Source organism: Malaya genurostris, chromosome 2, assembly GCF_030247185.1.
Source record: "Malaya genurostris strain Urasoe2022 chromosome 2, Malgen_1.1, whole genome shotgun sequence".
Lineage (NCBI taxonomy): Eukaryota > Metazoa > Arthropoda > Insecta > Diptera > Culicidae > Malaya > Malaya genurostris.
In genome coordinates, this window is record NC_080571.1 from 260383831 (window position 1) to 260400596 (window position 16766).

The 16766-nt window shown below is 40.0% G+C and overlaps 1 protein-coding gene across 1 annotated transcript in view; it reads right to left on the reverse strand.

Annotated features, from left to right (window-relative positions):
• The window catches only part of LOC131429205 (uncharacterized), a 443882-nt gene that overhangs the window by 211060 nt on the left and 216056 nt on the right, over positions 1–16766 (reverse strand). The window contains exons 5-8 of the mRNA XM_058593255.1: positions 12515–12579; positions 11695–11881; positions 2342–2478; positions 1739–1844 (exon numbers count right to left, since the gene is read on the reverse strand). Of these exons, the coding sequence (XP_058449238.1) occupies positions 1739–1844; positions 2342–2478; positions 11695–11881; positions 12515–12579 (495 nt within the window). The remainder of the gene's footprint in view (positions 1–1738; positions 1845–2341; positions 2479–11694; positions 11882–12514; positions 12580–16766) is intronic.

Genomic DNA, 16766 nt, shown 5'->3' on the forward strand with positions numbered 1-16766 from the left:
GGTATGAGGCGGGACCATCATCATCATCATCATCATCATCGTAACTCTTTTTACGAACCAAATCCCAAATAACGTAATCTTTTTTTACGAACCAACTTCGTAAAGAGAGGTTTTTGCATCCAATGAAACCTATTTCCGCCTCCATGGAAATTACTACAATATGGGTATTTTCGGACCGGAATTAATGAGTAGATGACGGAAAACGATGTTTGAAGTGGTTCGGAAATTCGCTTCAAAAATCAAAATGGTGAGTTCAGTTGTATCGGTATTATTAAAATAAGTTATGCTTCTGACAAAGGTGTTTCCTGCTAATCATTATTGTTTGAATATTGTACTATATTTTCGAAATGACCAGAACAAGTAGACGTCTGAACAGCTATAATAATTTTATATTGTTATAGTTATATTGTATGCTTTCAATATTTTATTGAACAACTGGAAGTCTCAATCTAATATTTGGAAGCAACCACAAACATTGAAATTTGGTTTCAAATCAATGACCGTGTTCTCCAATTTTTTTTATTTTCAGTGTTACGCTTATAATTTCGGTTGTTTTAGTGTACGTGATAAAGTCGAAAAAAGTACTGTTATTCTCATCACGACACATTTGTTTTTATTTAAAGTTGTCAAAATCTCATGTCAACTGGCCCGTCGGAATATGATTTAACATTTTGTAAGCCATTCAGAAAAAGGGATATTATTTGGCTCTAGTGGTAAGAATCAGTTAGACAACCACATGACACTGAATTTCTAACATTTATGAGCAATTCCAGAAATAAATAGCAGATAAACGGGCAGGATCGACTTTCTCCGATTACGATGAAACAATGTACACCTCTTCAGTATGGCAATCTCTTCTTCCTGATAAAGGAACCTTTTCGACTCAATATTAATTTTTAGAATGTCGAAATTTAAAACCGTAACTAATCACTTCAAACATCGTTTTCCGTCATCTACTCATCAATCCTTTTCCGAAAATACCCACATTGTAAGGGTTTTTGAGGAATATCGACAAACCGGAAGTCGCCATCTTGGATTTTGAACCGACCCCGAACATTATTTTCTAGCACCCACTTATCACATCCGTTCTGAAAATGGCCATGTAATTGGAGGTTTTCACATTCATTACACAAAACTTTTTTTACGAACTACCTCCATTTACGAACCCCCGTTTAGTTCGTGAATGGAGGTTTCGGTGTAGTATATTTGATAATTTTCAAACTATTTTTTTCAACGATATTCCTTTGAAGAGCCGAGGTCATCATATTGTATTCGATTTTACCACAATTCGTTGATTGAAAGTCGAGCTATCGGCAAAATGGTACAATAGACCTACATAATTTTATTCCCTTTTATGAGCACCGGAGGAGATAATTGAACATAAACGAGAGGCATTGTTTTTAAACAAACATTTGTATGTGAGAGATGCTTATACCAAAGCAAGCTACCGATTTCCAAAATTTCATTTTTGGAACAGTTGACTTAACTTAACAATCAGATGAAACAATTCAATTAATGTTAGTTCATAGTCAAGATGGGGGCGTAATAACGGTTCACATGAAGTACACAACTGAAAAATTGATTCCCCAAACTCAAAGTGCTCATTTCGCACACGTTTCCGACTTCAGTTTGATTATTTTGATGTGACACATGAACCGAACTTCCGTTGCCGATGCCAGTGCCAGTTGGAACGGTGCGGGCACATTAAACAAAATGTACGAAACTTTGCTCGAATTACCTGACAGGTGTAAATGCCTTCGTCGAGTCGACTCGCCTTGGTGATACCCAACAGTGCCGTATAGTGATCCTTGGAGTCCAAGGGCAGCAACCGGGTCCACATGTTGCTGAATTAATGATGTGTTGTCGTTGTCGGTGATGGTGATGTTAGGCATGAAATCCAGAAGATCGAACGAGCCCCACACCGGCCGAAAGGTCATCAAAGTCAAGATGAAAGCCCGCGCCCGTTTGTAGGTCGATAGGACAGAAAGCAAATAAGGATAAGATTATATAACTTTTAGTATGTGATGAATTGGTACGGGAGCATCGGACAAGGAGGGGGGTAGGTTCAGGAACGTATATGAGTGTCATGTTTGCATTTCAAAGAAAGATATGAGAGAAAGATTGAATATCGCGCGTATTCCCCTGGGGTTCTGTGAAGTCTATGACAGGAGACACTGCTTTTATGTCTTTGAACCGTTTAGATTCGGGCCGCTATAGAAAATTAACGAAGCGAGTGAAGCTCGACAGCGGTCGCGATATCGACGGTAAAGCAGGCGGAGTAGTGATAGGGGTACAGGGTTGCTCAAGGATTTACGAGCGGAGTCTATCAACTGTGACTTACCGTGTTGCCTTTGTCACGTTTACGAAGAAACCGTTCTTGTACCAGCGAAAAGTCATCGTCGATGATCCTTGTGCCACGCAGGACAGGATGAACTCGGTATTTTCACGCACTGGGCTCTTCTGATTGACGACCACGGACTGGAAATAGAAAGTGGGCGGGTGCCCCCGCAAATTGCGAATTAATGTTCTGTGAAGTTGGATTCGATGGACGGTAGAGCAGGTGGGAAAGGTACCACCAGACGGTGAATAACAATAAGATTTTGTGGTCCGTGCCGAGTGACGGTTCCGCTTTTATTGATGGTCAATAGTTCGAAGAGGATTTCGAGGTAATTGCTCTAGATGTGGAAAATATGTGATATTACTATCGTTTTTATAGATGGAAGATAAAAAATAATCGTTTCAAGAATGGGATGAACAATATTTAGCAAACCTAGGAAAGTTTTCTGTTTTGCTGTCGCCGTGTTTATACAGATCTACCAGGCGTATTTTCCGATTGAAAACATTTTCGGAATCGAATCCGAATCGCAACTCATCTCATCATTACTGATAGCGCTCGATGAGTACCCACTTCCTATGCATTCGAGCTGTAAATGATAAGTTAACTGAAGGTTAATGAATGCCGTAGAAAGCGCTGCATCGGATTTGAAAAATACGTATATAAATATATCAAACTATCCTACGCAAGTACGCTTGAGAAGAGCCAAAGGCTCAAGTGCACTTCCCGGAGTAGCAGCGGCATTCAGGGCACACGACACTTCACAATTAGATGATCACTCATTATACTCGTGGAGGATGTGGTACTTATGCTCGAGAGACTTTTGCCATGATGTGTTTCCTTCCTTCCGTGTGCCGAGTGTCTTCCTTCCGTGTGCCCTGCGTGTGTGTGTGTGTGTGCCTACGTGCCAACGGCTTTCACTCTTTACGGGCGGTGATGAAAAATCAGAATCAGAACTAACTCTGCTGTGCAGCAACCGTTGGCACGTAATCCATGTGGAACGATGAGGGATTGTTCGCATCACAAGCACACCCATAGACGAGTAGAATCGCTTATACAAGCCAGTGTTGCCACATGAAGAAAGGGGTGTAATTTTTATTTTGGGAGATGATTTACGTTGTAGTTTGAGATCTCACAGGCATGTAATGTTTTTCCTTCTAATGTATGTTTTCGTGCAATTCGTTCAAGATGAATTTTTTTTCATTTATTTATTTATTTGATACGGCTCCTTAAAGCTATACACAAACGGTTCTTTGCGCTGGGTCTTTCGATATCCCCTACCGTCCAGCGAGACTTAGGGGGCTATTGGCTCACCTATCGCGTCTTTGTCTATTGATTCATCGTCGCTGTTGCTGCCTTCGTTGTGCTCGTTATTGTTGTAGGAAGCATCGTTTTGTTTTGGATTGTTGATGTTGTTTTTATTTTTCTTGGCAGATGTATCTTGTTATAGCACTCTATTATTGTAATTTTTTGTTTAAGAAATGCTGAGGTTGTTTGCAGCCGGAATAGAAATATTTTCGGTGACCTAGGATACCGGTGTTCGTTCGTCCGATTTATCGCAGGGCTCACCGGACGGGGGAAGATCATGCGAGCGCACATCAATGAAGTTATATTCCACATACACGGGTATGCTAAACTTGACATTGTTATGATCAACGCAATGAGTTTTATTTTCCGTTGTGAGCTTGGTTGTTAATGTTAATTATTGTTCAACTGTAGCTTTTTGACATTTCTAATGTCATGGTTTCTTTTTTCCTTCAACCAGATTTCAATTTCACTTAGTAAACGTTGAAAAGGGATCAGGCTCATTTCGTTGAAAACAATTTCTCCAAAAGCCGTTTCGCAGAAAGCCATTTCGCCGAAAGGATCATTTCGCCGAATGACATTTCGCTGAATGGGCCATTTCGCTGAAATCCGTTTCGCCGAAAGCCATTTCGCCTAAAGGTTCATTTCGCCGAATGGGCCGCTTCGCCTAAAGCGTAATTTCGCCGAATGGGTCACTTCTCCGAATGCCGTTTTGCCGAATCCTGCAATATCGTAACCTTGGCTTCAGTTTTATGGCTGTGCCGTACCAATTATCCAGGAGACATAATAACACAAAAAACCTGTTTTAATCCACCTAGTGGTGTAATGATGCCTTTCTCATATCAATCATATTATCATATATAATACTGTGGTATTTTTCAAAATAATTTTCTTCGATTCTTAAAAGAATAACCGAAATCGGTTTGTTTGACCGTCCACTGATAAAAACTGTCAAGTGAAAAAAATGAGGTCGTTTTAGAAAATTTTTTAAGGTTTTTCCCCATTTTCAGTGATGGTATACAATTTTTAACCCACTTTACCCTATATTTCCGGATCCGGAAGTCGGATCCGCATGAAATTCAGGAATTACATATGGGACCACAGGACCTTTCATTTGAACCTAAGTTTGTGAAAATCGGTCGCGCCATCTATGATAAAAGTTAGAACATATATATTCTTTTTTTAGACATTTTACCCCATAACTCCCGTACCGGAATTCGGATCCAAATAATATTCAGGAATTTTATAAGGGACCTCAAGACCTTTCATTTGAATCTAAGTTTGTGAAAATCGGTTCAGCCATCTCTGAGAAAAGTTAGTGCACTTATTTTCACAATTTTTTGCACATTGTACCCCATAATTCCGGAACCGTCGGATCCAAATGATATTCAGGAATTTTGTATGGAATCATAAGACCTTTTATTCGAATCTAAGTTTGTGAAAATCGGTTAAGCCATCTCCGAGAAGAGTTAGTGCAAAAAAACGTTACATACACACATAAGGACATACACACACATACACACAGACATTTTGCGTACTCGATGAACTGAGTCGAATGGTATATGACACTCGGCCCTCCTGGCCTCGGTTCAAAAGTCGGTTTTCACAGTGATTGCATAACCTTTCTATATGAGAAAGGCAAAAATAATAATATGGTGTGTACGAAATTACCCTTTCGGTGAAATGTCTCTTTCGGCGAAATGTCTCTTTCGGCGAAATATCTCTTTCGGCGAAATGTCTCTTTCGGCGAAATGTCTTTTTCGGCGAAATATCTCTTTCGGCGAAATGTCTCTTTCGGTGAAATGTCTCTTTCGGCGAAATATCTCTTTCGGCGAAATGTCTCTTTCGGTGAAATGTCTCTTTCGGCGAAATGTCTCTTTCGGCGAAATATCTCTTTCGGTGAAATGTCTCTTTCGGCGAAATGTCTCTTTCGGTGAAATGTCTCTTTCGGCGAAATGTCTTTTTCGGCGAAATGTTTCTTTCGGTGAAATGTCTCTTTCGGCGAAATGTCTCTTTCGGCGAAATAACCCTTTCAGCGAAATCACCGTTTCAGAGAAATGAAGCTTTCTGCGAAATTATCTATTCGGCGAAATTATAACGTCGAAACGACTTTCTACGAAATGGCTTTTGGTTAAAAGATCCGCTCCCGTTGAAAAAGGTTCTTTCTGAAATCAATAACATTTTACCTTGGCAGTGCAAGTAACACTCCTAGTGTTATTTATTCTTTAATTTTATTCATTTCACAATCGTCTTATTTTTCACTACACTGTATCTTTGTTTCTATCATCGAGATCGTAGCGGGTCGTCTGATTTTAACAAGACACGTGACCGAACTGAAGATGAATTTGTCGAATCATAGTTTTTCCCTGAAAATATGAGATTTTGGCATAAATATGTCTTGTTTTGCTATGGGCGCATTTACGTCTACGGCAACAAAAATATGTTCAACAATTTGTGATACAATTTTCAGGTTTTTGAATAACCCGAAGTTCAAGTTGAATGAATTTTCGTTTCGAAATATCTGTGATGAAAAAAGGCATTTTCCGTCAAGTTAGTAAATACCACATTATTAACCGGTCCTTCGCATTCGATAATGATATTAACATTGCCCTCAGCATCTTTGAGCTAAAGCAGTGTGCCTTCAAAATTAGATAATTTAAAAAGAAATATTAACATTATTAAACATCAATTCAATTAATCGGTCACTTTCAGGACCAACAAATCATAAAATTGATTGAATTTTTCTTCCATTGAAATACTAAGATGGGTGAATTGTAATCTGCACTGCAATTTCTCTATAAAGAAATTATGCTCGATGCAATCATTTGTTTTATTTTTTTTTGAATCGTCGCTTTTGTTTCACGGTTATATCATCATTATGAGTATGTAAAAGAAAGCAAAAAGATAAGCGCTTACTTGTATTTTTGATTTTAATTTTTGAGCTAAATAAAAATAACGTAGCGCTTATTAGGATGTCACTGTGAAGCATCCGTTTTGACTAGAGGTAACCTATCGCGTAGGCTTTAACTTTATAACTACACACTTACTCTAACATAAAAATATGCATAGGTCTTCGCAGTAACTAATGAAAACTGTTCGATGAAACGAAGCTTGCAAACGAGAATGATGCCCAAGTCTTTAATAGACGAAACTCGCTCAACCGAAGCCATCCTCATTGAGTATTCGAATATAAATGGAGACTGTGCCCGCGAAAAAGTTATCGCATAACATTTCTTAACGTTTACTGTCATGCCGTTTCTGTCACACCAATCTAGGATTCGGTCAATATCCATTTGTAGAGCACAGCAATCCACAAGGCTTGTAATGATGCGATAAATTTTGAGATCGTCAGCATACATTATTTTAAATGATGACAATTCACTGCAAAGATCGTTCAAAAATAACACAAATAGAGGTGATCCGAAATGGTTCCTTTGGGGTACACCCGAAGTAGCGTGAAATGAATCCGAGAGTACAGATCCGATTCGTACGGAAGCATTACGATCCGTGAGATATGAAAGAATTAAATTGGTTAACCAATCAGGGAATCCACTTCGCCTCAATTTTTCCACAGCGAACTAATGATTGAACGTTTGAAACGTAGCTTATTAAACTGGTGATAGTAGACCGTAGTTTTGACAAACCCATGCTGGTCAGAGGCGATAATGTGATTTACTGATGGGTGAAGAACAACCAACACCATGCGTTCCATGAGTACTTTTGGTAAATAGCTTAGAATAAAAATTCCTTTATAATTGGTGACGTCGTGCACGTTTCCAGTTTTGTGAACACGAACTATTAAAACTTCTTTCCACTTAGGTAAAGCCAAAGCAGAAGAACATTCCTCCACGAACGACGGATTCCGGATTGAGATTCTTCATCTGGATATGAATGAACTTGAAGCAGAATTCAGTATTTGGATCCGGATCATGGATCTGGATTCTAGACATGACCCGAGATTGTGAACCTGAACTCCTGACAGAGACCTTAACCTAGATTCTGAATCTGAATTCGAAACATGAACTGGATCAGAATTCTGTTTTCCGAACTTTTGAGTTTCTGAAATTACACTTTGAGCCTAGACTGTGGACGTGAGTTCTATTCCTGATTTCTTGATCTGTATTTTGTCCTTGGATTCCTCAATTCTAAACTTAAACCTGACTTATTGACAGATATTCCAAACCTAGACTTGGATTCTTAACCTCAGGGCCCTACAAGTTTTCTGGATCTTAATACTGATTCTGGACATGGATTTAGAACCAGAACTCTGATAGAAAAAAAAGTGAACCTGAAGAAGAAATCTGCATTTGTATTCCGAGCATGAAATCGGATTCTAGACCTGAACCTAGATTCTTGACTTGAACTACTGACGTAGATTTTGAGTCTATATCTGGACCATGACTCTGGACCTGGATTCAGTATTCTAAACAAGATTTTTTACTCTGATAATTTGACAGTGATCCGGGACAGGCCCCAGAATCGCGAACCTGCAACTTGATATTGATCTTGGAATCTGAACCTGAACCTGGATTCAAGAACAGAATTCTGTGCTTGGATACTAGGTCCAAATTTTGTAGCATGATTAAAGACTTTAATTCTGGATCTGAGTTCTGTATCTGCATTCTGACCTTAGATCTGTATTCAGACCCTGAACCAGTATTCTTTGCTTGGATTCTGAATCTAAACCAGAATGGAGTAACTTGACCCAACCTCTGAATATGTGTTTGAGATCTGAGTGCAGAATCTGAATTCGGAACCTAAATTCGGGACTTCGATTCTGGACCAGAATTCTCAGTCTGGACCTGGATTCTGGAACGAGATACTGGACCTCAACTCTATACCTATGGATATCAATTCTGAACTTGGACCAACACCATGTACAGAGTTTTTACCTGACTCTGGACTCTGGACTCTGGACTCTGGACTCTGGACTCTGGACTCTGGACTCTGGACTCTGGACTCTGGACTCTGGACTCTGGACTCTGGACTCTGGACTCTGGACTCTGGACTCTGGACTCTGGACTCTGGACTCTGGACTCTGGACTCTGGACTCTGGACTCTGGACTCTGGACTCTGGACTCTGGACTCTGGACTCTGGACTCTGGACTCTGGACTCTGGACTCTGGACTCTGGACTCTGGACTCTGGACTCTGGACTCTGGACTCTGGACTCTGGACTCTGGACTCTGGACTCTGGACTCTGGACTCTGGACTCTGGACTCTGGACTCTGGACTCTGGACTCTGGACTCTGGACTCTGGACTCTGGACTCTGGACTCTGGACTCTGGACTCTGGACTCTGGACTCTGGACTCTGGACTCTGGACTCTGGACTCTGGACTCTGGACTCTGGACTCTGGACTCTGGACTCTGGACTCTGGACTCTGGACTCTTGACTCTTGACTCTTGACTCTTGACTCTTGACTCTTGACTCTTGACTCTTGACTCTTGACTCTTGACTCTTGACTCTTGACTCTTGACTCTTGACTTTTGACTCTTGACTCTTGACTCATGACTCTTGACTCTTGACTCTTGACTCTTGACTCTTGACTCTTGACTTTTGACTCTTGACTCTTGACTCTTGACTCTTGACTCTTGACTCTTGACTCTTGACTCTTGACTCTTGACTCTTGACTCTTGACTCTTGACTCTTGACTCTTGACTCCTGACTCTTGACTCTTGACTCTTGACTCTTGACTCTTGACTCTTGACTCTTGACTCTTGACTCTTGACTCTTGACTCTTGACTCTTGACTCTTGACTCTTGACTCTTGACTCTTGACTCTTGACTCTTGACTCTTGACTCTTGACTCTTGACTCTTGACTCTTGACTCTTGACTCTTGACTCTTGACTCTTGACTCTTGACTCTTGACTCTTGACTCTTGACTCTTGACTCTTGACTCTTGACTCTTGACTCTTGACTCTTGACTCTTGACTCTTGACTCTTGACTCTTGACTCTTGACTCTTGACTCTTGACTCTTGACTCTTGACTCTTGACTCTTGACTCTTGACTCTTGACTCTTGACTCTTGACTCTTGACTCTTGACTCTTGACTCTTGACTCTTGACTCTTGACTCTTGACTCTTGACTCTTGACTCTTGACTCTTGACTCTTGACTCTTGACTCTGGACTCTTGACTCTTGACTCTTGACTCTTGACTCTTGACTCTTGACTCTTGACTCTTGACTCTTGACTCTTGACTCTTGACTCTTGACTCTTGACTCTTGACTCTTGACTCTGGACTCTTGACTCTTGACTCTTGACTCTTGACTCTTGACTCTTGACTCTTGACTCTTGACTCTTGACTCTTGACTCTTGACTCTTGACTCTTGACTCTTGACTCTTGACTCTTGACTCTTGACTCTTGACTCTTGACTCTTGACTCTTGACTCTTGACTCTTGACTCTTGACTCTTGACTCTTGACTCTTGTCTCTTGTCTCTTGACTCTTGACTCTTGACTCTTGACTCTTGACTCTTGACTCTTGACTCTTGACTCTTGACTCTTGACTCTTGACTCTTGACTCTTGACTCTTGACTCTTGACTCTTGACTCTTGACTCTTGACTCTTGACTCTTGACTCTTGACTCTTGACTCTTGACTCTTGACTCTGGACTCTTGACTCTTGACTCTTGACTCTTGACTCTTGACTCTTGACTCTTGACTCTTGACTCTTGACTCTTGACTCTTGACTCTTGACTCTTGACTCTTGACTCTTGACTCTTGACTCTTGACTCTTGACTCTTGACTCTTGACTCTTGACTCTTGACTCTTGACTCTTGACTCTTGACTCTTGACTCTTGACTCTTGACTCTTGACTCTTGACTCTTGACTCTTGACTCTTGACTCTTGACTCTTGACTCTTGACTCTTGACTCTTGACTCTTGACTCTTGACTCTTGACTCTTGACTCTTGACTCTTGACTCTTGACTCTTGACTCTTGACTCTTGACTCTTGACTCTTGACTCTTGACTCTTGACTCTTGACTCTTGACTCTTGACTCTTGACTCTTGTCTCTTGTCTCTTGACTCTTGACTCTTGACTCTTGACTCTTGACTCTTGACTCTTGACTCTTGACTCTTGACTCTTGACTCTTGACTCTTGACTCTTGACTCTTGACTCTTGACTCTTGTCTATTGACTCTTGACTCTTGACTTTTGACCCTTAACTTTTAAAACCTTGAATGTCGAATCAACACTATGCTTTAAAACTTCAAAGCTTGCCTGTTGTCAATAAATGCAAACAATATTTTTCTTATTTCAGGTACCTTTAAATCTATCAAATCTGCCAACACGGTTTACAACATAAATAATTGACTCGGTTTGTTTGCTTAGACGTTTTACCCTTAGTTTACACATTTGATTACTCCTTATTTGAGAAGGGACGCTTTCCGAATGCTGGAAACCATCCCCATCGCACACCTATGCTCGCATTAGTTCGTGGTGGGGGGCTTGTTTGACTTTTTGAATATACTTTGCAACAGTATATCTGAGTAGCAAACTGATAAGGTTTTTTCCCTTTTCAAAAGTTGCTTTTACAATGAAGGTTTACTCACTTTACTAGGCATTTTTGGAGGGTTTTCAGTCTGAAATTGCTTGTGTGAAAACATCGATGTTTGACCTGTTATGTTGTGCAATAATATTGAGTACTTATTGCACAATATAACTTCGGTACTTAATTCTCAGCTATTGATATGTATATAGGTGACTTGAACCGTTCATGTTTTAAAGTACTTCGGAGGGGCTTGTGTGCTATTCAAATCTTTAATTTGAGATCAGTATATGAAAATTCAACTATAAATAAAGCAGTTTGAGTTTGACAAATTAATCTTCTGCCATCATGTTCCCGTCATTTCTCATTTCCTAAATCGTACATGTATGATGAACAATTTGTGGATTACACCGAAGAGCCACAGCCAACAAGAAAAGTTGAAGCATATTAACGCACCATAACTACCATTCCCACGACATCCAAGTGAAATTTTCAGAAACACAAGTGAGCAAAGCTGCTCGGAGGGAACAAATCATCGCATCCATAAAAAAAAAGTTTTGTTCTTACCTGCAGCATTAAACCGGCATCCTGGCGAAAAATGGGCTTGTGGGAAGCGAAGGCGATGCTGGAGCTACTGCCGCTGCTGGAACCGAAGCTTCGTCCCCGTTGCTCCACCATTCGCTCCATCGCGTCTCGTATCCGGGTGGAGTCAATTTTTGCGCCGAAAAATTGAATCGTTACCTCGTTGTTGGTCCTGCGATTCGGAACGAGAAACGGATTGAGTGTGCTAGTGTGTGGAATTCTGGCATGCAGCCTGGAGTATTGAACGTTTTTACACTTCAGCTGGCAAATGGTTGGTCGCTCGGTAGAGCTTGGGAAGTTTGGGATTTGTGAAATGAGAGGTGTTAACGCGCAGTTCCGAGGCGTGCTCAGGATTGTGATTTTTTACTCGCCTGTTCGTTCCCCATACGAACAGCATAGGGTAACTTTGCAGTTTTTAAATTACGGGTGATAATGAAGCTTCCGGCTCTTTTCTTCAAAAAGTGGGTTCTGGACTATTTGCCGTGTGGTGTAGAAGTTGAGTGAAACAGGGCAGAAAAATCGCCGGAAGCGAATGAGAACAAGGCATGGCAGGGAACGTGTAAGATGATGTTCGCCTCACTTGTTCTCGAGTAGGCATGACTGCTGTTTCTTTGCTGCTAGGTACAATGATTCTCATAGGCATTTTATTATTAATGACATACTGAATACTGACGCCATAAGCGCCGTGTAGTCCTATTTTATGTTCATAGAAAAATTTGCTAGCAGCCGTTGAAGTGTAAAGACGATCTTAAAGTGTAAAACTTTAACCGTCATTTATTAATGTAAGCAGGGAAAGTGTACTTACTTTCCGGGAAATACTTCCAGGTCAGTTATTTTGGACAAATTTGAGTTTCTCAGGAAGCGGCTTATCTGAAATAAGTAAAAGAGAAAAATATACGCATGATGAGTAATATATTTGAAAGATTTTAGTCGTGTGATAATTTTCTTCCGGGAGCTTAGATATTTTCGTCCAGTCATTTGCAACATTTTCACAAAGTTGGTACTGATTGAAAAATGTTCTGAATTCAATACGGTTTGTTTGACTAAATTTTACTGTTTCGAATTTTGAGCTTTAACGAAAGAATTCGATTTTATATGAGAGCTTGAAGAAAGAGGATACATTTTCTCTTCGAAAGCGGTTTCGGTTATTCTTCAATCGAAGTTCTTCAAGCTATTCCGAAAACGCAAAATTGATTTATGATGGCTTCAAGTTTAAATGATAAATTCATTTTCCAAAAGCGAATTTTTCGTATTCTTAGATAAATCTCATACTTTTAGAACATTTTCCCAACATTCTATAGAAAGTGATTTTTTTTATATTTCCAGGGTAAATGTTTGATAGTTCAGATTAAATTCGAAAACAATTTTTTTGGAGCAGACAGTTTTTGTGCTCCAGTTTCACGATTATTCCACTCATTAGGAGCTACACAGGGTCCTCAGTTTCCTGTTTGGAAACCCTTCTCCACGTTTTAACAAAGTCATTCCCATTATTTGCCTGTCCTTTCAATTTGCCGAAGTATCGTTTCACAATTGTCCAATATCTTTCTATTGGACGAAGTTCTAAAGTTCTAAATCTTTCTATTGGACGAAGTTCGTGAGTTAACGGCTGCTACCGAGATAATTCTAAGCTTCAGGTAGTTAAACTACCCATAGCAAACGCAATATTCGGGGCGTTTCCCGACTGGAAAGCTAGCAACGAAGGCCATCCCGTTCATACGCACAGAGGTGTAGAGACACAGAGGTGCGAGAGCATAGAAGTGACGAGTCACAGAGGTGCCATCGCATAAAGGTGCGAAGACGAAGGGGTGCAAAGGCACAGAGGTGCTAAAGCAACCCAGTGCTGATCTACCAGGTACCAGAATTTGTACGCTGCGTAGGATCAAAAGAGACGGCATATATCGCGAGGTGCTACACTGCAAGCATCGCATTTGATCGCCACCAAGAGCAAAAACACTGTACCTGGGGTCAGGTACAGGCAGCACAGCAAGTGCAGTGGTGTTCACAACGACGGCAGAGCAACTGAGATGCCAATTGGAAACAGCAGAAAACTGCCAATTGGAAATCGTTGGAAGAGCTTCACGTCGTTCTTCACGATAAAGGAACAGAGACATCAGCTACAAGGTAGATTTAATTTAATTTATTTTTTATTTCTTATATCTGAAATTTTACTAAACATAAGTTTTTATTTTGGTATTATTAATTTACAAAAAAATTTATTGTAATGGATGATCTCATGGAAGATCATCCGAATCCGATTCCGGATACTAGTAAGAGTTTAAATACTCCGAGGGCTAAACATTATCCACAGGGTACCACTGGGCCATGGATAGTATATCTTCGAAAAAAAAAAGAAAAGATTTTAAACTTGATGCAAATTACAAAGGATTTGACATCACATTTCTCTGAAGTTAAAGAAATCTGTAAGGTTAATAGAGATAAAATTCGAGTTGTTGTTAACGACTTGAAACAGGCAAACGATATTGTAATCTGTAAATTATTTGCTATTGAATATCGAGTTTACATTCCATCGAAGGAGGTAGAAATTGACGGTGTTGTGACTGAAGCAAGTCTGACAGCAGATGATTTACTTAAAAATGGAGTTGGCCGTTTTAAAAACTCCATGCTTGAGGGAGTTAAGATACTCGAGTGCAAACAATTGTACTCAGCATCTATTGTCGATGGGAAAAAGTCTTATCGTCCCTCAGATTCGTTTCGCGTAACATTTGCCGGATCTGCATTGCCTAGCCATGTCTATATCGATACAATTCGTCTTCCTGTTCGGCTTTTCGTACCGCATGTTATGAATTGCACGAACTGTAAAAAATTCGGACATACAGCTACTTACTGTAGTAATAAGTCCAAATGTATAAAATGTCAAGGGCCTCATAAGGATAATCTTTGCGATAAAGATGTTGAAAAATGTGTTTATTGTGGGGAAAGTCCTCATGATGATCTTTCAGTGTGCGCTGCATTTAGGCTGCGTAAAGACAAAATGAAGCTTTCTTTAAAAGCACAGTCTAAGCGCACATATGCAGAAATGCTTAAAACGGTCATACATGTCTCCCCTTTGGAAACCGAAAACGGTTTTTCAAATCTTGCGGAGCAAGAGGAATCTGACTCTGACGGAAATAGTGAAGATACCTCGTTTGTCACTCCTCAAGGGTCTGTTAAGAGGAAATTACCAAACCATAAAATACCAAAAAAGACACCTAAAATTACACCTTCAAAAAAAGATCCCCGTGTTAAAGCTAAAAAGCCAAATTTAAAACCAAAAACTGTGCCTCCTGGTTTGTCAAATTCACAAACCAATCCAGGAACTAGCTCAAGAAAAGACAATAATCCAGTGGGGTCCATTTCACATTCACCAACAGGATTACTAAAATTTTCGGAAATTGTAGAATGGATTTTCGCTGCATTCAATATTTCTGAACCTCTACAGACCATCATAACAGCATTCCTACCAATAGCTAGAACTTTTTTGAAACAGTTATCAGCTCAATGGCCAGCTCTTTCAGGTTTTGTATCATTTGATGGATAATTTATCATCCGCCGCAAATGATTCAATCACTGTCCTGCAGTGGAATTGTCGAAGCATCATGCCAAAACTTGATTCATTTAAAGTTTTGTTGCATAGTCAAAAATGTGATGTATTTGCTTTGTGCGAAACATGGCTTACATCAAACATAGCCTTTAATGACTGTAACATTATACGTCTCGATAGAGACTCTCCGTATGGCGGAGTGCTTTTAGGAATTAAGAAATGTTATTCCTTTTATATATTAAACATTCCTTCGACTTCTAGTATAGAAGTTGTTGCTTGTCAAATAAACATTAAAGGCAAAGATATTTGCATAGCTTCGGTTTATATTCCTCCAAAAGCACAAGTTGGACAGCAACAGCTTAATGAAATGGTTGAAGCCCTTCCTGCACCACGATTGATTCTGGGGGATTTAAATTCGCACGGTATTATGTGGGGTTCCGTTTACAATGATAGCAGATCATCTTTAATACAAAACATTTGTGACAATTTTAGCATGACGGTATTAAATATGGGTAGCATGACACGGATCCCAAGACCTCCTGCACGTCCAAGTGCATTAGATTTATCTCTGTGCTCGACTTCAATTCGACTAGATTGCACCTGGAAAGTATTTCCTGATTTACATGGTAGCGATCATTTACCAATCATCATCTCAATTAGCAGTAACAAAGGCATTGCTAATTCAGTTAATATTCCATATGATTTGACAAAAAATATTGACTGGATTAAATACCAAAGTAATATTTCAAGTGTCTTAACTTCAATGGAAGAGCTCCCCCCACTTGAAGAATATGACTTCCTCGTTTGTTCGATTCTGGAGGCCGCAGAACAAGCCCAAACCAAACGACTTCTTGGTCCATCGTCTAACAGAAGGCCTCCAAACCCTTGGTGGGACAAAGAGTGCTCAGATGCTAAGCACGCGAAACAAAATGCTTTCAAGACGTTTTTAAAACGAGGAGGAGGAACTCCTCAGAATTTTGAAAATTTCTTGACTTTAGAAACCAAGTACAAGAGCATACTTCGCCAAGAAAGGCCAAGAAATGTAGCTATTGGAGACATTTTGTCGAAGGTTTGTCAAGAGAAACCTCAATGAGCACTCTTTGGAATACGGCCAGTCGAATGAGGAATCGTAACGTAGGAAATGAGAGTGAGGAATACTCGAACCGATGGATATTTGATTTTGCGAGGAAAGTTTGTCCAGATTCTGTTCCTACGCATAGCATTATAAAAGAATCTTTTCCAAATAATGGGTCCATTGATAGCCCCTTTTCAATGATGGATTTTTCCATAGCACTCATGTCTTGTAACAATAACGCTCCTGGGTTGGACAGAACTAAATTCAACTTGGTGAAGAATCTGCCCGACCTCGTAAAAAGACGTTTGTTGGAATTGTTTAACAAGTTTCTTGAGCAAAACATTGTTCCACCTGACTGGAGGCAAGTTAAAGTTATCGCCATTCAAAAGCCGGGGAAACCAGCTTCCAATCACAACTCATATAGACCCATTGCGATGTTGT